This window comes from Taeniopygia guttata, chromosome 30 (assembly GCF_048771995.1).
Source record: "Taeniopygia guttata chromosome 30, bTaeGut7.mat, whole genome shotgun sequence".
NCBI lineage: Eukaryota > Metazoa > Chordata > Aves > Passeriformes > Estrildidae > Taeniopygia > Taeniopygia guttata.
The window spans coordinates 8,581,863-8,603,505 of NC_133055.1; the positions used below are offsets into that span (position 1 = coordinate 8,581,863).

Consider the following 21,643-nt stretch of genomic DNA (forward strand, 5'->3'; position numbering starts at 1 on the left):
TCACCTCCAGCATGATCCCAGTATAAGCCCAGTCGTTTCCAGTCATCCCCAGCAGGCACCCAGTGACTCCCAGTTCCTCCCAGTTGCTCCTAGCATGATCCCAGTTGCTCACAGCTGCTCCCAGTCACCCTCATCATGCTCCCAGTCACTCCCAGTATATCCCATTTGCCCCCAGCATGGTCTCAGTTGGCCCCCGTAGACTCCTACTCTGTGTCAGTATGAACCCAGTACGATCCCAGTCTCCCTCGGGGTGACTGCAGTCTGCCCTGGCATGGGCCCAGCTGCTCCCAGTATGATTCCAGTACAATCCCAGTACAAACCAGTCCTTCCCAGTGCTGCCACTCCTGGCATCCCCGAGCCCTCTCTGTGTTCCCCCCTCCTGATCTCCTGAGAGGAGCCCCAAGGGCCGGCAGTGCCCAGGCAGGGTCCCCAGGCAGCCCCAGTTTGGATGTGCAGCCCCCAGTTTCCCCAGTTTGCCTCTCCTTTGGCCCGGGCCAGGTTCCCCCCTGGAACAGCGGCTGGGAGCAGCCGAGAGCCCCGCGCTGCCCATCCCGACCTGTCCCGGCTCCATCCCCGCTCCTGCCGCGGGCTGCCGGGGCTGCGGGAACGGGAACCGAGGGTGTCGCTGCTCCTGGGGGAGGAGGAGGAGGGAGGGAAGGGCAGGGATGAAGGAGGAGCGGGAGGTGGGGACGGAAAGGGGGAGGAGGAGGAGGTATGGAAGGGGAGGAATGGAAGAGGAGAAGGAGGTGGGGATAGCGAGGGGCAGGAGGAGGAGGAGGAGGAGGAGGGGGGATGGAAGAGGAGGAGCAGCAGGAAGAGGAAGAGGAGGTTGAAAGGCGGATGGAGCAGAGCAGAGAGAAGCGCGCGGTCAGCCCTGCCTGAATTCGCAGCCCCCACCTGTGGGATCATCGCCCCCCATCCCGCAGGTGAGCGGGGAGGGGGAGCTCAGGCCAGGTCTCCTGGGGGGTGCCTGGGTTGGGTTTTTTGGGAAGATGTTTGGAGAAGAAAGAACTGCGAAGCGGAGCGGAAAAGGCCCCTTGGGGGGACTCCTTGGAGCCCCGGCAGCCCAGAGCAGGGAAGAGGGGGAGAAGGGAGCCCGGGAGCCCAAACAGCCCCGGCACCCCTGAATGGGGAGAGCCAAGAGGGGGGAGCTTTTGGGATTGCTGGGACTCCCGGCAGCCTGGGGAGGGCGGGCAGCGAGGAGAAGGGGGACCCCCAATGCAAGCGTGACCCCAGCAGCTGGGACAGGGGGGAGCTCCGAACAGCAAAGGGGAGGCAGCAGGGACGGGGAACTCCTGGGAGGCTTTTTCAGGGCTGGATCTCGGTGTTTGGGAGGTTTTTATGGAGCCCACGTGGCCGGGGACTTGTAGAGATGGACTGGGACAGAGGGAGCTTCAACCTCAACGTGCTCATCCCTTGTTTACCCCAAACCAGGAGTTCCCATTCCCAGCCCCTGGGAGGCTGCGAGGAAGAGGAAGAGCCTCTCCTTGTCCTTCCTCCTGCAGAGCAGGAGCTGAGGATGGAGAGCAGGGAGGACAAATCCCCGCGGCAGAACCTGGTGGAAGAGGCCGTTTTGAGCGACTCCATGGCACAGGAACCCGACGGGGAGGAAAAGCCCCGGAGATCCCGCATGAGGAGGGGCTGCAAACGCAGATCGCGGGGATCTGAGGGGGAAAGACCCACCCTGGGCCGGGGAGGCGGCCGGAGATGGAGCCAGAGCTCGGAGCTGGGGGACCCTGAGCAGCTCCATGATGGGGAGAAGCCCCACAAGTGCTCGGAGTGTGGGAAGAGCTTCAGCCGGAGCTCCAGCCTGATCTCACACCAGAGGATCCACACTGGGGAGAGGCCCTACGAGTGTGGGGAGTGTGGGAAGGGCTTCAGTCAGAGCCCCAGCCTGATCAAGCACCAGAGGATCCACACTGGGGAGAGGCCCTACGAGTGTTCCAAGTGTGGGAAGAGGTTTCAGACCAGCTCCTGTCTCCTCCAGCACTATCGGGTTCACAGGGAGGAGAGGCCCTTCCGCTGCCCCGACTGTGGGAAGGGATTCAGGCAGAACTCCACCCTCATCCAGCATCGCCGCATCCACACTGGGGAGAGGCCCTACGAGTGTGGGGAGTGTGGGAAGAGCTTCAGCCAGAGCTCCAGCCTGATCAAGCACCAGAGGACCCACACTGGGGAAAGGCCCTACGAGTGTTCTGAGTGTGGGAAGGGGTTTCAGACCAGCTCCTGTCTCCTCAAGCACTATCCGGTTCATACAGAGGAGAGGCCCTTCTGTTGCCCCGACTGCGGGAAGGGATTCAGGCAGAACTCCCACCTCCTCAGGCACCAGCGCATTCACACTGGGGAGAGGCCCTACGAGTGTCCCCAGTGTGGGAAGAGGTTCTCACAGAGCTCTCACTTGACCGAACACCAACGGAGGCACCAGTAAGGGAAGCCCTGTGAGTGCCCCGAGTGCGAGAAGAGCTAAACTCCATCCCCCACTGGAGGACCCACATTGGGCACAGCCCTGGTGACCCACATTCCCTGTCATCCATGTTGGGAACACACCTGGCTGCTTCTCCTTTCGTGTTGACCTTAATTTTTTTCTCTTCTAAATCTCTCTGCTCTCCAAAAGCCAAGAGGGATCGATCTTTCACCTCAAAACCACTCACGTCCCACTGAAAACAACTGAATTTTAACCCACAGAGCCTTAATCCCACCTCATATTGATTGTGTCCACCACAAAAAAAAAACTTCAATCCCACACCAAACACTCTTGATTCCACAGCAGCCAGGGTGAGATGGGTTTGGGGGGAGATTGGGAGAAGTGGGATCCCAGTTATGAGCGGTGAGATGGGGATGGTGTGGGGCTGGGTGGCTGGGATGTATTTGATAGCAAATAAAACTTCCAGACTTACTGATTTCTTTGCCGTTCATCTCAAGTCCGTGGCAGTTCTGTTTGCAGAGCGCCACCTCACAGAGCGTCCCCTCACAGTTCCGCCCTTGGCCTGAGCCGCCCCTTTCCCCTCACGGTCCCGCCCTTTCCTCGCCCCTTTCCCCTCACGGTCCCGCCCTTTCCTCGCCCCTTTCCCCTCCCGGTTCGCCCTTCGGGAGCGGGGCAGGAGGAGGAGGAGGAGGCAGAGGCGCAGCGGCGGCAGGAGCAGCTGGAGAAGAACAGAGAAGGAATCGCGGGGCCCTGGCGCTGCCTGAAGTCGCCGCAGCCCCGGGAACATCGCACCCAACACCAGATGACAACGGAACTCTTTCACCACTCTGAAGAGATGAACAATGAACAAATCCAGAAAGTGTTTCCTGGGAGTGGTCGCCTGGGTCTGGGCACTGGGGATTGCTCTCCAGCACTGGGGATGGCTGCTGCAGATCACAACATGCAGGATCTCGGTGCTCCTCAGTGTTTCCCAGATGTCCAGAGCAGGTTGGATGGTATTCAGGAAGACGAAAGGAAAAAAAACAGTCCAGGGAAAAAATTGGACTGCTTAGGTAACCTAACTAGGAAGCAAAGGCAAAAGCAGAAGCAAGCAAAGCAAGCCATGTCTGGGCTGAACAGGGCAAAGTTCCCGTGTTTGGACAGGCTCAGGGGCTGCCACGGGGAGCGCGGGGCTGGGCGCGGGGGCGAGCGGGCAGGGGACACACGGACACAGGGACACACGGACACGGGGACACATGGACACGGGGACACACGGACACGGGGACACAGGGACACGGGGACACAGGGACACGGGGACACACGGATACGGGGACACACAGACACGGGGACACACGGACACGAGGACACACGGATACGGGGACACACGGACACGGGGACACAGGGACACGGGGACACACAGACACAGGACACACGGACACGGGACACACGGACACGGGGACACACGGACACGGGGACACACAGACACGGGACACACGGACACGGGGACACACGGACACGGAGCTGCCAGCTCTCCTGCCTCCCGCTGCAGCTGCCCGAGTGCTTTGGCACAGGCCTTTGCTGCCACAAGCCCTGTCCCAGGCAGGAAGCGCCATTTGTGTCCTCCTGCCCGTGCGTTGCTGGCTTGATTGCTGAAGGCTCCCAGGTGCCTCTGGATAGAGCTCCTCTGGAGCTCCTGTGGGGCCGTTCCCAGCCGTTCCCAACCGTTTCCAGATGTTTTCAGATGTTCTCCAGATGTTCCCCGCCACACCGCCGTAAAGCAAACCGCGCCTGCCGCTTCGCGACACCCTCACCTCGCCACACCGCCGTAAAGCGAGCCGCGCGGCGCGACAACATGGCGCCGCGCCGTTTGCTACGGTGTATCCCGGCATGCCCCGCGCCCGCCACAGCCGCCGCCATTCCCGGCAGCCCCCGCGCCGCCCTCCGCAGGCGCTGCCGCCGCCGCTCCGGTGGGTGCCGGGATCGGGGAAAGGGGGAGCGGATCCCGCCGGGATCACCGGGATCAGCGCCGGGATCCGCCCCGAGCTCCGCTGCCGTCCGCAGGTCCCGCAGCGCGCCGCGCCCAGCTGAGGAAATGGTGAGGGAACGGCTCCTTCCCCCCCTCCCCCACCCCCCCGCGGGTGGGAATGGAACCGGCCCGGAGCGAGCCCCGCCCCCCCCCCCCCGGAGCTCCCAGTTCCTCCCAGTTCAAACCAGTAACGTGCCAGTATGGCCCCAGTTCATCCCAGTGAGCCCAAATCCCCTCCCAGTCCATCCCAGTAACGTTCCAGTAACTCCCAGTTCATCCCAGTAACCTCCCGGTTCCCTCCCAGTAACTCCCAGCTTGCTCAGTTCCCATTCCCAGTCCCTCCCAGTACAATCCCAGTCCCTCCCACTTTGCCCAGTTTGGCTTCCCAGTCTCTCCCAGTTTGCCCAGTTTGGCTTCCCAGTCCCTCCCAGTTCATCCCAGTATGGCCCCAGTCCATCCCAGTAACTCCCAGTTCATCCCAGTCCATCCCAATCCCCTCCCAGTAACTCCCAGTTCATCCCAGTCCATCCCAATCTCCTCCCAGTAACCCCAAACCCCAAACCAGTAACTCCCAGTTCATCCCAGTCCATCCCAATCCCCTCCCACTAACCCTAAACCCCAAACCAGTAACTCCCACTTCATCCCAGTAACCCCAAACCCCATTCCCAGTTCATCCCAGTCCCTCCCAGTCCCTCCTAGTTCATCCCAGTGCAAACCAGTAATGTCCCAGTCCATCCCAGTACCTCCCAATCCCCTCCCAGTAACCCCAAACCAGTAACCTCCCAGTCCATCCCAGTTCATCCCAGTACAAACCAGTTCCATCCCAGTCCCTCCAAGTATGATCCCAGTATGGTGTCAGCACAAAAGCATCCCAGTCCCAGTCCCTCCCAGTATGATCCCAGTATGGTGTCAGGACAAAGCCAGCACAGTCCCAGTCCCTCCCAGTGCTGCCACTCCTGGCATCCCCCAGCCCTCTGTGCGCTCCCCCCTCCCGGATGTCCCAGAGGAGCCCAAAGGGCCGGCAGTGCCCAGGCAGGGTCCCCAGGCAGCCCCAGTTTGGATGTGCAGCCCCCAGTTTCCCCAGTTTGCCTCTCCTTTGGCCCGGGCCGGGTTCCCCCCTGGAACAGCGGCTGGGAGCAGCCGAGAGCCCCGCGCTGCCCATCCCGACCTGTCCCGGCTCCATCCCCGCTCCTGCCGCGGGCTGCCGGGGCTGCGGGAACGGGAACCGAGGGTGTCGCTGCTCCTGGGGGAGGAGGAGGAGGGAGGGAAGGGCAGGGATGAAGGAGGAGCGGGAGGTGGGTATAGGGAGGAGGAGGAGGAGGGGGTATGGAAGGGGAGGGATGGAAGAGGAGAAGGAGGTGGGGATAGCGAGGGCAGGAGGAGGAGGAGGAGGGGGGATGGAAGGGAAGGGATAAAGGAGGACAGGCAGGAGGGGAGGGGACACAGGAGGAGGAGGAGGAGCGATGGAAGATGAGGGATGAGGGAGCAGAAGGCGGTGGGGTTAGAGAGCAGGAGGAGGGGGAAGGAAGAGCAGGGATGGAGGAGGAGCGGGAGGTGGGCTTAGGGAGGAGGAGGAGGAGGAGGGGGGATGGAAGAGGAGGGGCGGCAGGAAGAGGAGGTTGAAAGGCGGATGGAGCAGAGCAGAGAGAAGCGCGCGGTCAGCCCTGCCTGAATTCGCAGCCCCCACCTGTGGGATCATCGCCCCCCATCCCGCAGGTGAGCGGGGAGGGGGAGCTCGGGCCAGATCTCCTGGGGGGTGCCTGGGTTGGGTTTTTTGGGGGAATGTTTGGAGAAGGAAGAACTGCGAAGCGGAGCGTAAAAGTCCCCTTGGGGGGACTCCTTGGAGCCCCTGCAGCCCAGAGCAGGGAAGAAGGGGAGAAGGGAGCCCGGGAGCCCAAACAGCCCCGGCACCCCTGAATGGGGAGAGCCAAGAGGGGGGAGCTTTTGGGATTGCTGGGACTCCCGGCAGCCTGAGGAGGGCGGGCAGCGAGGAGAAGGGGGACCCCCAATGCAAGCGTGACCCCAGCAGCTGGGACAGGGGGGAGCCCCGAACAGCAAAGGGGAGGCAGCAGGGACGGGGAACTCCTGGGAGGCTTTTTCAGGGCTGGATCTCGGTGTTTGGGAGGTTTTTATGGAGCCCACGTGGCCGGGGACTTGTAGAGATGGACTGGGACAGAGAGAGCTTCCAACTCATCGTGTTCATCCCTTGTTTTCCCCAAACCAGGATTTCCCATTCCCAGCCCCTGGGAGGCTGCAAGGAAGAGGAAGAGCCTCTCCTTGTCCTTCCTCCCGCAGAGCAGGAGCTAAGGATGGAGAGCAGGGAGGACAAATCCCCGCAGCAGAACCTGGTGGAAGAGGCTGTTTTGAGCGGCTCCACAGCACAGGAACCCGACGGGGAGGAAAAGCCCCGGAGATCCCGCACGAGGAGGGGCTGCAAACGCAGATCACGGGGATCTGAGGGGGAAAGACCCACCCTGGGCCGCGGAGGCGGCCGGAGATGGAGCCAGAGCTCGGAGCTGGGGGTCCCTGAGCAGCTCCACGATGGGGAGAAGCCCCACAAGTGCTCGGAGTGTGGGAAGGGCTTCAGGTGGAGCTCCAGCCTGATCGTGCACCAGAGGATCCACACTGGGGAGAAACCCTACGAGTGTGGGGAGTGTGGGAAGAGGTTTCGGACCAGCTCTGATCTCCGCGTACATGAGCGGATTCCCACAGCGGAGAGGCCCTTCCGCTGCCCCGACTGCGGGAAGGGCTTCAAGCACAACTCCACCCTCATCACGCACCGGCGCATCCACACAGGGGAGAGGCCCTACAAGTGTTCTGAGTGTGGGAAGAGGTTTTGGACCAGCTCCTGTCTCCTCCTGCACTATCGGGTTCACACAGAGGAGAGGCCCTTCCGCTGCCCCGACTGCGGGAAGGGATTCAGGAAGAACTCCCACGTCACCACGCACTGGCGCATCCACACTGGGGAGACACCCTACGAGTGTGGGGAGTGTGGGAAGAGATTCTCAAGGAACTCTCACTTGACCCGACACCAACGGAGGCACCGGTAAGGGAAGCCCTGCGAGTGCCCCAAGTGCGAGAAGAGCTAAACTCCATCCCCCACTGGAGGACCCACATTGGGCACAGCCCTGGTGACCCACATTCCCTGTCATCCATGTTGGGAACACACCTGGCTGCTTCTCCTTTAGTGTTGACCTTCATTTTTTTCTCTTCTCAATCTCTCTGTACTCCAAAAGCCAAGAGGGATTGATCTTTCACCTCAAACCCACTTACATCCAACTGAAAACAAATGAATTTTAACCCACAGAGCCTCAATCCCACCTCAAATTGTTTGTTCCCACCTCAAAAAAAACCTCAATCCCACGCCAAACTCACTCGAATCCACAGCTGCCAGGGTGAGATGGGTTTGGGAGGAGACTGGGAGAAGTGGGATCCCAATTTGGAGCGGTGGGATGGGGATTGTGTGGGGCTGGGTGGCTGGGATGTATTTGATAGCAAATAAAACTTCCAGACTTACTGATTTCTTTGCCGTTCATCTCCAGTCCGTGGCAGTTCTGTTTTTCAGGGCACCACCTTCTCAGCTGATTGTGTTTGTGTCCTCCTTTCCCTCCCACCTCTCTTTGCCTGCTCTGTTTCTCTCTCCGTGTCTCCCTTGACTCAGGGGACCTCCAAAGACCCTCCCCCAATTTAATTGCCCCAGGGACCACCAAAGATCCTTCCCTGATTTAATTGAATCCTCCTCTAATTTAATTGCCCCCTCTGCCCGCAATGACCCACCCCTGATTTTTTAATTATTTTATTTCCCAATTATTATTTTAATTCTTAGTTCAAGAGCTGAAGTTATGGAGGCCAGCAGGGAAATGTCTCTGTAGGATTTTGCTCCACTTGGCTTTCAGCCCCTTCTCAAGAGCTTTGCCTTCGAGGGCAAAGGGAATGTCTTTTCCTGGCTGGGAGCTGAAATTCCAGACCTCTGGAATGTGTGCAGGGCCATATAGACTGGGATCAACCAGAGATTGGGATCAAATATGCACTGAGATCCTGTGGTCTAGGATCAGCTAAGGACTGGGATAAATTAGGGACTGGGGCCCTACAGACTGGAATGAACTGAACTGGGATCAAATACGGACAAGGATCAAACATGGACTGGGATCCTATGGACTGGTATCAACAAGGGACTCGGATAAAATAGGGACTGGGATCCTACAGACTGGGATCAAATTGGGACTGAGATCATATGGACTTGGATCAGCTGGAGACTTGGATCAACTACGGACTGTGTTCAAATAGAGACTGGGATCAGATATGGATTGGGATCCTATGGAATGGGATCAAATATAGACTGGGATAAAATTGGGACTGGGATCATATGGCCTGGGATCATATGTCTTGGGGAAGATCAAATAGGAAAGCTCTATAAATATCACTGCCTGGCAAAAGGTTTAGAAAATACAGAGACTGAGATGGTAACAAGTTGTGACATACCAAACCGTAGTTACTGCACAAGTAGAACACAATCGTACAGCCAGGAGGAAGACAATCCCCCCTTCTGGTTGAACAATGCCCTTACCTACAGGTAGGTCCAAGGGTCAAATGGACTGTTGGATCTCACCCCAATGTACGGTTCATCCCACACCTGTAACCCTCCCCTGAAGCATCAGGAGTCTGTGACCCCATTGGCCTGAGTCTTGTTCCAGCCCACCTTGAAGCCCCTGACAAGGAGTCCCTGAGGAGCCAGACGCTCTCTTGGAACTTCCCTTCTCTTGGAACTGCCCCTCTCCTGGAACATCCTCTTGGGATCCTCTCTTATCTCCCTCTACCCCTTGCCTCTCCCTTCCCCCACGCCCTTGGGCCTGCCACGGGTCAGGTCTGGTGACTCCAAGCAGGGCCTTTCACCCTCTCTAATAAACCAGATATTCTAAGGGCAGCCTTCAGAGATCTCTCGTCTCCATCCACCCAAAGCGTCCTGGAGTCCAGCGTCCTCGCAGTATGGACTGGGATCAACTAGGGACTGGGATCAAATACGGACTGGGATAAAATAGGGACTGGGATCAAATACAGACTGGGATCAAATATGGACTGGGATCAAATATAGTCTGGGATAAAATATGGACTGGGATCAAATATGGACTGGGATCAAATAGGGACGGGGATCAACTAGAGATTGGGATCAAATATAGTCTGGGATAAAATAGGGACTGGGATCAAATATGGACTGGGATCTAATAGGGACGGGGATCTACTAGAGATTGGGATCAAATATGGAACTGGGATCCTATGGACTGGGACAAACTGGACTGGGATTATATGGAATTGAGATCCTATGGAACAGCATAAACTTTCTAACATGACACATATAATATTCATTGTAACACTTGCGAAAAGCCAATTATAAATATGCATTTGTCACAATCTCTCCTCCTTTTCTTTATAAATCATTTGGCTTGAGCAATATTTCTTATCCTCTTGCATTCTTTGGACTCTGTTGGTAATCAAATAAAACATGGGATTAAACAAAGAAGAAATATCAAAACACTTGTAACACATAAAAGGAAGAATCCTAATTTCTTCCACCATCCCATTCTCAATACATTACCCCACCTGTTAGTTTTTAACATTATTTTCCCTTTGGTTTTTTTTGGACTGATACCAGGGTCATAAGTTTTTTCTGATATCCTTTGTTTTTTCCAGGATGACGCCCTCATTGCCATCTATTTTCAACAATCTGTACACCCCATTCTTTAGCCAATAAATAGCGTAAAGCCAACCTATTTTAATACACTGCAGTTATAGTTTGGCTTTGCTGACTCAGTATTAATTCCAGTGCCTGAGCAGCTTTGTTTGTTATCTCCTCTATAACTGCTTGGAGTCCTATAATGCGATGCAGTATATAATTTGGGGTTAATACAGAGCTAGATTGCTGTGCTGGTTTCACCTTTTTGTTTACTAATTGCCTTTTTACCAAATCTTGGACTATATCTCTAAGATCAAATGTAAAACAAATCCATCTTTTTCTTTTGGGACATTCCATGCTCCAAGTATTACTACTTTTTCCTAAGTTCCTTGTAATCCAATATTTTTCCCCATTTTGCCTGCAGGTACTCAGTTTGGGTGGGTCTGTGGCTGTTGACATGGGTGTGTGTAACAAAAAGGAACTTTGGTTCCTTTCCGTGTAATACTTTCTGTAGCATTTGGGACACGATCTTGCTGGTATCTCAGAAGGGAAAAGACAAAAAATGAGAGGCAGAAACAGGAATGACAGAGGTCTGGCATGGCTTATACCCCCACCTCCCCTGCCTGTGGGGTTGCTTCCCACAGCAGGTACGTGTGATCTTCTCGGTGGTGAGTACAGTGCTCAGTCCAGGCTTGCCCTCTGTTTCCCTTGTCACTCCTTTTTACTCATTTTTTTAGGCAAGTCCTTTTCGACACTCCTTAACTGTGGTTTCCCACCGTTCCTCAGGTATCTCTCAGTCCACAGGCACTGATAATTCCCATCCACAAAACCAAGTTATTACTTCAGTTTTTGAGTTCTTTCTGTATAGGGGATTGATTCAGTACTCGATACTTCTTGCAACGAGAACACAGATTTTGTGAACTACAATGCCAATTATTCTCATAATTTGAACATTCACTTATAACCCAGCTGCCATGTCCAATATGAGGATGAATCACATAAAATATACAGTATAGTACTGATGGTAATTTCCCTTCTTTCCTATAAAAGCCACAGGCTGAGGCCAAGCTATGAGAACTCTTTGACTGAAACACTCCCGATCCTCCTGTTTGAAGTGGCAGTGTTCCTCTGCCAAGGAGGTGTCAGAGGCGTCTCAGGGTTTATTCAGGCCGGGCTCAGAACCAGTGATGCAAGCTTTGCCTTATTTCTCAGTGAGGTGTTATTCTTTGTACCTGCCTTGGATCATTTGGATCTTCCCAAACCATTATCACCCAGTCCTGGTTGGAAGTCAATTTGGTATCACCCGGTTTAGATGTGATAGTCCATTCCTCAAGTTTCTTCACAAGTCCTTTGGTTTTGCTGGCATGAATTCACCCACTTTCCGTGGTTTGGATTGCTGCTTTAATGGTACCTGGAAAGGATTTCTTAATAGCACAGTGTTAAAAGAAAAACAATACTGCATTAACTTTTACCATTAGTTTTCTTTAAAACTTTCTGAGTTTAACTAAACTCTTTTTCTACAGCCACTTCTTCTTCTTGTATCCAGCTGTGTTAATAGCTGCAGAGACCAATTCTTCTTCCTGTGAGCTATAATTAGTTAAATAAAAAAGACCAGGCCAATTTTAACATGAGATGTATCACATCTTTTGCCTTTTACTTTTTGGGTAACATTTAACTGTTTTAGTCTTACAGACTTAAAGCCAGGGAATCTCAGAAAAACGGAAAGCTGGACAAGACAAACGCAGGTTCAAACCAATGTGGTTCATCAAGCGTTTTCCGTTTATTCAAAATCAGACGGTAGTTTATATAAGCTTCTACATAGTTTACAAAAACAAAGACACTCTGATTGGTAGGCTAACATTGTTTACCTTTTCCTTAAAACGGCCTGCACTGTACACCATAAAACCTATACTAGTTCACACCCCGTGGTCCCTACAGTACCTTAAGACTATTTTCTACCTGCGCCACAACCCTGAATTTCTAACTGCGTCAGAGGCTTTGAGGGCCCCACCAGGCCTCAATCTGAGGCCTAGCCTGGAGTAGCTCAACTTTCACAATTCATGCCCTCTTTCTCTCAAAAATACTGTAACAATTCCCTCTTTTTCTTTTGAGCTACTCAGGCTGGAGTGAAGGCTCAATGAACTAATTTTTGCACACACTGTCTTTGACCCAGCCAGAAAAACCTGAAGAATTGAGCCAGTTATCAAATGAAGTGTCCATTTGGAGAACACTGCGTTTGGCTCGTTGAGTCTTCTGAGGCAATTCGAGAACCTGATGTATGGTGGGAGCAAAAAGCATCAACCTACCGATATAACATGGGCCTCCCCTAGCATTTTGAGGGACTGCTGACCAGGCTCGGTCCCCACAAATGAGGAAGGTTCCTGGGGGCAGTTTTTCCTGCACTACCTCTTGGAGTCGAATTGTTACAATATTCTAAATAGTTGTAATACAATGGTGATCTGGGAGACAATCAAGTGTTGTCATCTGTCAATTTTCCATTTTCTTGAGTTGGTTTGGCAGCATAAGATCCAAATATCAAACAGTAATTTCCTGGGACAGAACCCAAAAGACCAAATTCTTGAAAACTATCATCAGTAAATTTAAGGTTTTGCACAAATGCAACAGCTTGCGCTCCCAGAGTGCTATTTAAACTTATTTGAGCTCAGGTCCAAGTCTTGAACTCTGCCATGGGACCCAACGAGACTCCAAAAATTAAACAAGTGCGAAATAAAAACATTGAGGCCCACCACATTCTTCTCAGGTTCTTGAATGCCCTGTCTAACATGAAAGAAACAATCTTAATTCTAAACATAAACTATAACTTCTAATAAACTAACTTCTGATAAATCTAACTTCGCACTTATGATATTTCAACTTATTTTTCTGTTTCATCTATTTTTAAAATTCTGTTTCTGCCTTTTCGTATCAATGCAGCAAGAGCATCTGTCCTGTCCATCACACGACTTCTTGGTTGGATGGGTAAAAACACTCACTCAAGTAAAATTTCTGTTGATCCCCGTTGGGACCTCCCTCTTTTTCTTTTGCCATTGAAAGACAATGGCAAGATGAACAGAAAAATCACAGGCATTACTAAAACTTATTAAAAACTTAGCAAAAAAAAATTCTATAACATCATTAAAAACACACTTATAAAAAAAAAACTCAAAGGCCACGATCTTCTGTGGGTGAAACACAAATCTTTGCACAATCCACTTTTGCTGTGCATTCTCTGATCCACTTGTGGAGAGATCAGTGCCCTCTTGCAATTGAGAAGTTCCACAGTCTTCACTGAAATCCATCCAGATTCTGCACCTGTTAAAACACAAACAAACCCAACACTCCCACAGGGACTGGAGGGTCCTCTCTCAATTCTGTTCTCTAAAACTTGCATGAAGAGATGGAAATATCAACATCTTTGTTATAAACATGAAAAACATTAAGAACAAAACAATGCATATAGTAAAGAAACTAACAACAAATAAAAATCAATCAAATAATACACAATCAATATTACATATAAAATCACAGTTACCAAGTGCTACACTATCAAATTGTCATCCCAGAGTCTGCAGCAGCTGAAAAACCTTAAAACAACAGAGATTTGGATAAAACATGTCCGGATCATGTCTCTCCAAAACCTCCTTTGAGGTTCAGCTGTCCTGTATGGTCAAATTGTCAAGCCAAAAGGACTTGAATACCTTTTTGATGCAGAAAACACCTGGATCAATCACATCATCCACGTAGAGCCAGAGCTTGGCCAGAGCTCGAACTCTAATTGGAGGATATGTTTAAAACAAAAGTCTTAAAAATAACAGTTATAAGTGAAAAACCTTATTATTAACAATTTATCAAAACATCAAATGATTGAACCTGTCTAAAATTTGTTTCAAGACAAAAATTCTCTAAATACAACAAACCTTTTCTTCAAAAATCTGAAAATTTGAAGTCTGAAATCTTGAACCAGAACTTGGACTATAAATTTTTAAAAGATGAACTGCAGCTGCATAGAAAATTGAATAAAGAAAACACATGAGTAGTTAAAAAATCAAGCACACAGGATCCTGAAAAATACATCTCACAATCAATCACCTAAAAAAAAAAAACCCCATAAAACATATGAAAACTGACTGTAAATATTAAAACAACACCTCAATACCTTAACATCTTAATAATAATTCTTATCACAAAAATCAGACAACTTACATTATATGATCAACCTATTAACAAGAAATGTTTAAAATAGTTTAAAACAATCTTGTCAAGCATTCATAACATTTCTATCCTTTTTTGTTTTACAGTAATTTTCATCCACATTGTATTTGAAATAACTTTAATTTGCATAATGTCCATCCCTCTTGGTATCTTGGAAAACACTCAGTATTGCTATAGTTTTTCATTACGTCTTTTGTCTCCTTGTGTTGTTGCTTGATAAAGCAGCTGCAATTATGTGTCCTTGTTGTTCAATTGCATCCTGGATGGTTGCGGCGAATGCCGCAGCTTGGTTGCTCTGTTCTGCGCGTGTGGCTCTGACAAGCATCTCATCGACTGGACAGCCCTGAGGGAGGGTGGCTAGGATGGTTCTGGTGGGTGGGTTAGCATTTTCAAAAGCAAGGGATCGGAATAAATGTTCCTGAACGTCTGGTGGCACATCAGGTGCATCCTTTAAAGCAGCTGACAGCCTATCAATAAATTGTCCGAATGGTTCAGTGGCTCCTTGCTTTATGGTGGCATAGGATGCTGACTTTTTCTTGTCCGGTACCAAAAGCAAAGCTTGATGAGCCAATTGCTGTGACAATTGATGTATTTCAATAGGAAAGGTAAGTTGTACCTGATTGGTTGCATATGGTCCCTGCCCAGTCAGCATATCTGGCTGGACTCCAAAAAAGGGGTCTCCCGCATCTGTATGTTTGTTGGCCTCCTCAACTGCCAACCGTTTCCATTCCCTTTCAAACATGAGGAATTGAGAAGGTGTCAGAAGCAGGGATGCAATGTTAGACGAATCACTAGGACAAAGCACATCTGCTGTGAATATATACTGAATGATGTTCCTGGCTGCTTCTGATCTGATCCCATAAGTGGTGACTGTCTGCTTAGCTGACTGTAGGATTTTCCAGTCATGGGGCTCCCAGATGGCATTCCCATTAGACACTATGACAGGACAAACCAGGGAGCTGGCAGCTTTCCAGTCACCGTCTAAAAGAGCATCTTTCACAACTGACGCCCATCGGGACTGCAAGGGATTTTTTAAAACTGCTGGCGATGCCAATTGCTGTCCAGTGGAAGGTTCCACTGGTTGAGCCTGACGATTTGAAAGGGTGGCAAGGCGGGCTATTTTTTCCTGTAACGTATTTGGTCTTTGTATCTTGTTCTGTGATCGCTTGTCCCTGCTGCAATTGGCAACCGGAAAGTCTGGCTCTGAGTCGTCAGAATCTGAACTCGGTGGGAGTGGGCAGTGCCGCGCCACGGTGGTGGGGTGGGAACTGGCATTTTCGGGGCTGTGCTCTGGTGTTGTTTGGGTGGCTACTTCTGCCACTCCGCTAGCATTGAGGTGTCCAGCCCCTCCAAACCGCGCCAGGCTGCTGGCCGCGGCCGCCGCCGCCGGCGGGTATCGGCGGGCCGCTCCTCTGCGTTTGCACGCAGCCGCGGCAGCCGCAGCCGCTGCGGGGGGGCGAGGGGCCGACGCCGCCCCGCTCCCGTCTCCGCCCTGGTCTCTGCCTTGATCTCCGCCCCCGAGTTCCTCCTCCTGACTCAGCCCTGTTTCGTCACCAACTCCGCCTGCCTCCTCAGGTGTCTCCCCGCCTCCCAAGGGACCCGGGAGGGTCACTTCCTGGTCTGCCTCACTCCGCGGAGCCGCTGAGCTGTTAACATCCGCTGCTCGGGAGCAGACTTCCGTTCCGGGCGCGGCCGCAACCCCGCTCCGTCTCGCGCCGGCCGGCCCCGCGCTGCCCAGCTCCGTGCCGCCCTCCAAACGAGCGACAACATCTCTGACAGAGGGGCTGACTGGGGCTTTCTGCCCGCGCACTGGCCGCATATTACAAACATTAAAGAATTTTTCAACCCGCGATGGCTTTCGCGTTTCTATTTGTTCTGCTGTAGACTGTTCGAATGCTCGAATGGCAGCTTCCGCTGCCTCTTTCTCCGCGGCCATGCTTTGTAAGGTATGTGAAACTTTCTTCCAAACACCTCCAAGCTCTAATAGTGTTTTCTTGTCCTTTTTGCCCTCTATCACTGCATCCCAGAGCAGCTGGCCCAGCTCTCGCCACTCGGTTTCACTAAAAAGCAGGGAAGGTTTTTGCAGCTTGCCTTTGCTTCTTGCCCAAATGACCAACTGTTCTAAATCGGCTTCTTTAACTTTTTCAGCTCTCTTTGAGAGAATATGAAAGAGCAGCCGCACTGAAGCCTGTAAATCTCCATCCATGGTGAACTTTCACCCTCTCTTTCTGCACGCGGCTTACCTCAGTCTCCGCGGGTTGCTTCGCTCTCGCTTTTCTTCGGCAAGGCGGCACCCCCGCTCCAGCTCTCCGGCCCCGGCCACGTCCACACCCGCCGTTCAGGTACCTTGTGAACACCGAGGTCTTCCCACTGCTCCAACGGACTCTCGCAAGCAAACAACAATGCGAAGAGTCTTTTTCCTCCCGTTGGGAAACGGCCCAATTCGGAGTTTGGAGACTTCTGCTCCGTTCCACCTGATCCCCGTTCACAAAAAGTGAATTTGGGATCCCGGTCCCGTCACCATGAGGCGATTTGGACCTAAATTCCTGTCGCGCGACTCAAACCTGACTGCCCGTTACTCTAAAAGTAATTTGGCAGCCTTCTCGGAGCCTCCTGAGTCCCTGTGCGGGCGCCACTTAAAGCCAGGGAATCTCAGAAAAACGGAAAGCTGGACAAGACAAACGCAGGTTCAAACCAATGTGGTTCATCAAGCGTTTTCCGTTTATTCAAAATCAGACGGTAGTTTATATAAGCTTCTACATAGTTTACAAAAACAAAGACACTCTGATTGGTAGGCTAACATTGTTTACCTTTTCCTTAAAACGGCCTGCACTGTACACCATAAAACCTATACTAGTTCACACCCCGTGGTCCCTACAGTACCTTAAGACTATTTTCTACCTGCGCCACAACCCTGAATTTCTAACTGCGTCAGAGGCTTTGAGGGCCCCACCAGGCCTCAATCTGAGGCCTAGCCTGGAGTAGCTCAACTTTCACAATTCATGCCCTCTTTCTCTCAAAAATACTGTAACACAGACTTTTAGTCTTCAGAACAAAAGCCTTCTCTTCTTAACAACAGCAATCAGAAAGAAAAAAGAAATCTTGCTTAAGACAATAAACCACTTTGTGAGAGTCACAATCTCTGCCTTGATCTTATCTCTACTGGTGGTCCTGTTCACAGCCTTGGGTTTAACTCTGTCCTTCCCCACTTCCCCCCCTCCTTGTTGTCACTCTGCCTAGCAGGAATGGGGGAGAACTTACAGATAGCTGTGGCTGAGGGGACCTTGGGGGTGTATTTCGCTCTCCCCTTCACTCTCTTTCTCTCTCTCTCTCCCTTTCTATCTCTTTCTCTTTCATTTTCTCTCTTCACATTTCAGCAGCCACATTCCAATATCAGTCCACTTTCTAACATTAATCCTACATCCTGGGGAGGTGAGTCTGCCAATCACCTCTCCCCCCTTTTTCAGCTTCCTTACAAAGTAAATTACTTTTGTTATGCGTGTTCAGCAGGAGTGTAGATCATGGCACCCTCCACCAAGGCTACCAGCCACTCACAGCTGACAGTGCAAAAATAAAGACTTGGTTTGCTATCACAATTTTTCCATTCACAAGTTTGAAAAGGTTGCAGGAACAAAGTAAACAACTTACTTCCAAAGTGACCCTGCCTGCACCAAAACAAATTTAAGGCAATGCTAGTTAGTGCAATGCAATTTGCAACGAAGCCAAGGTTTGATTTGGGAAGGGCATCTGAGGACACAGAGGATGAGTTTTACAAATCTGTATTTTGAAGAGGGAATAGACAAAATATGAATAGAGTTGAGGGAAGGGGGAGGACAGCAAGTGAGGAATTTTTCTCTGCAATACTCTCTTTTTGACTGCCAGGAAACACTGTCCAAAGAGGCTCCTGTGGTACAAACAATAACTGGGTGGGAAGAGGCGCTCCTGAATTCAAGCCTTAATGTCATAATAGGAAACTGCCCCTGAGCACTGCAGTGCTGGAGCACCCTGCCTGCAAACTCACCAGAGGCAAGAAGCCACTGCTGCCACGCTGCAGGGCTGCCTGCAGCACAGAGGGAATCATGGCCAAGCCCTCCCTGCAGGCCTGGGTAATCCACACAGGGAGCCCAAAACTTCCTCACAGCTCTCTAACTCATTCAAGAAATAAACCTACAGCAAGCAGAGATCCCCCCACCATCTTTTTAATGTGTATGTGTCACACACCCACAGTGATGCCGAAAGCAAAGAAATTAAGAGCTTACATTAGAAGATACTGAAACCTTTTCTTCACCTCGCTTTGTAGGTTCCCTTTTCTATATGCAGCCACCTCCAAGTCTGGGGAAAAAAATGAGCCCTATTTTTCAGAAGTCTCATGCATGAACAACTCTAGCTGCTGTTCCAGCTACACTGCAAGTAGTTAGCACTTCTAGAAAAAATAACAAACAAACAAACAAAAAAAAAAAACTAAGAAAGCAAAACACATTTGGGTACATGAAAAAGGACTGGCTGGAAGAAAAAATGTTTCTCCTTGACCTACCAAGCAGCTGGTGTTACCTTTAGTTTAACTTTACACACTGAGAACCACTTGAGTGAACAGCCTGCATCAACTCAAAATAAATTAATGGCAGGTTTTGCTATGTCACAGCTGTAAACTAGTTTCTCAGTCCTAGAGTACAGTAAGTTATGTATTTCAATATAAAAATCACAATGCAAATCGGAAGAAATTTCATACTGCATGAGGTGTGCACACAATTGATTTACCTCCAAAAGTCAGTTTATGACTTTTCTCTACCAGGATTGCAGTAGCTGCTATAGCTTGAACACACACCGGCCAGCCTTGATTTACTGGATCCCACATCTTTGATAAATAAGCCACGGGTCTCTTTACTCCTCCCCACTCCTGAAACAAAACCCTATGAGCTACCCCCTTTTCTTCATTTATGTACAGATGAAAGGGTTTTGCTAGTGAAGGTAAGCTTAAAGTTGATATTGGGGCTAGTTTTAACTTCAGTTTTCTTAGTTTTTCACCATCTTCTTTGCTCCATTTTATATCATCTCCTCTGTCAGTTTATTCACACAAAAATTTTACTGCCTGTGTGCATCCTTCAATCTACAATCTACAATATCCCAATAATCCGAGTATTTTTCTGATTTCCCCCTTTGAAGAGGGAGGGGGAAGGGATAGAATTCCTGTGATTCGGTCTGGGTTGAGCTTCTGACTACCCTTACTAATCAAGTGTCTAAGATATTTTACTTTTGTTTCTACAAATTGCAGCTTTCCTTTTGATACCCTTAATCCTTTTTCCCCAAGAAAATTCAAAAGCTTTATAGTAGCCTCTCTAACTTCAGCTTCAGCTTCCCCAGAAAGTAAAAGATCACCCACATATTGGATAATTTGTATTCTAGGAGGAGTGCGGAATGTTTGTAGTATTGTTTCTAAAGCTTGTCCAAATAAGTTTGGAGATTCAGTAAACCCCTGTGGTAGTTTTGTCCATTTTAATTGCTGTTTTCTCCCAGTTTGTGGATCCTCCCATTCGAAGGCCAAGATCTCTCAGCTCTCTTGGGCCAAAGGGCAAGCCCAAAAGGAATCTTTAATGTTCACTATGCTTCTTCTATTACCACATTTTTAATGACAGGAACTGTGAAACTTTCTCCTTTTGCTCTTGTTGCATTTACAGTATCTTTTTTTACACTATAACCTTTTGGAATACTTAACAGACAGGTTCTTTCTGCCCCTATGTCTACCACAAACTCCAATTTTTCCTCTTGGGGACCCACTTTTAAAGTTATCACAGGCTCCAGACGGAACTTGTCCCCTAAAGAATAGAGCCTCTGACATCCCTATTCTTCCTCGGTGCCCATCTCTTTACAAATTCTCAGATCTGTTACGCTCTTAGGACAGTCTATTTTATAATGTGCTTTGCCCTGACAGTAAAAGCAGATGTTCCTGGAATGTTCCTGAAACTTTGATTGCATTGGGATTTTATTCTTTCCTGTTCCCCTGTCTCTACCACCATCATATCTAGGAGTAGTGCCTGTGGGGTTTTTATTGTTTTCTTGCAATTTTTTTCTCGCATGGTGACTGCCACAATCTTTGCTTTTAGTTTGGCTTTGGCCACAGACTTTCTGAGCCTCCTTTAATAAATCATCTAATAGTTTGTCATGCCGATCTTCAATTTTTTCCATTATCTGGCCAAGCACAAAGTTAATCCTTTACAAAGCTTTTCTCACATCAGTCTCAGGATCCACTCTGGAACACTGCCTCCTATTTCTCCCAAGTCTGTCCAACCACTCAGCCGGAGCCTCCCCCCTCCCCTGCTGTGCCCCAAAAGTCCCTCAGCACTTTGCCCTCGAGATGCTGCTCCACCTATTTCCCCAACAATCAAATTACAATTCTCATTTATATGTTTTCTCCCCTCCTCATAATTTTGACCCCACTCAGGAGGTGCAGGTGGCATTTTGCCCTCCCCAGGGGGGCCCTGTGGATTTTCTTTACTCCAGGCTTTTATGCCTGCAATTCTGATCATTTCCCTTTCTTCCAGAGAAAATAGTATCTTTATTATCGACCGCATTTCTTCCCAAGTATAAATGTTTGAACCTAAAAATTGCCCTAATTGTTCAGCAGTGCTTGTGGGATCCTCCAAAATCCCTTTGATTGATTTCCCACTCCTTTTCTTTTTCTCTTTTTCCCTCTTGCTCCCCTCCCTTTTCTTTACCTGTTTTCTTATTTTTCACGCGTTTTCTGTCCCGTTTTTCAAAATCTTATCTCCATGCCTGTGTTTCCCACTTTCTCTAATAACCTGAATACCACCTTCTTTCAACTACCCACGTAAAAAAATCCTTTTTCTCACAATACCATTTAATACAATACACCTCCCTCCAAGGAAATAAAGCTCAAAATAAACAATCTACATTACATATACTTCCATGCATCGATATTTACTCACTTTTATTTCTCACTCTCACACACATTCATACCCTCAAGCCTGTTTATTCATACTTCTCTACTTCACAATACTGTTACATATACTTTCATTCGCCGACACTCACTTCTTATTTTTCACTCACTCTCACATCAGCACAATCCACCTCCCTCCAAGGAGATAAAGTAAAGCTCAGAATAAACAATCTACATTACATATCCTCCCATTCATCTACATTTACTCACTTTTATTTTTCACTCACTCTCACATACAACAACAAGATACCTTTTACTATGTCCATCATATGTCCATCAGATCATAATGTCCATTGCTATGTTCATGCTGTCCATCAGATCATAACCTCCATCTGTGGGTCACACACCAGGGGAACAGAGCGAGGCTGCCTAAAT

At 50.0% G+C, this 21,643-nt stretch overlaps 3 protein-coding genes across 3 annotated transcripts in view; 2 read left to right on the top strand and 1 right to left on the bottom strand.

Moving 5' to 3' along the window:
• LOC140680879 (uncharacterized) overlaps window positions 1–7,683 on the top strand; it is a 90,565-nt gene extending 82,882 nt beyond the window's left edge. Inside the window, exons 3-4 of the mRNA XM_072919766.1 lie at window positions 1,792–2,424; window positions 7,048–7,683. Coding sequence (XP_072775867.1) covers window positions 1,792–2,424; window positions 7,048–7,480 — 1,066 coding nt within the window. The 3' untranslated portion in view covers window positions 7,481–7,683. The remainder of the gene's footprint in view (window positions 1–1,791; window positions 2,425–7,047) is intronic.
• LOC140680874 (uncharacterized) overlaps window positions 1–21,643 on the bottom strand; it is a 989,054-nt gene that overhangs the window by 894,358 nt on the left and 73,053 nt on the right. Inside the window, 1 exon segment of the mRNA XM_072919755.1 lies at window positions 4,510–4,523. Within this exon segment, the coding sequence (XP_072775856.1) occupies window positions 4,510–4,523 (14 nt within the window).
• The window catches only part of LOC140681003 (uncharacterized), a 278,479-nt gene continuing 260,671 nt past the window's right edge, over window positions 3,836–21,643 (top strand). The window contains exon 1 of the mRNA XM_072919910.1: window positions 3,836–4,499. The gene's annotated coding sequence lies outside the window, so the exon portion shown is untranslated. The remainder of the gene's footprint in view (window positions 4,500–21,643) is intronic.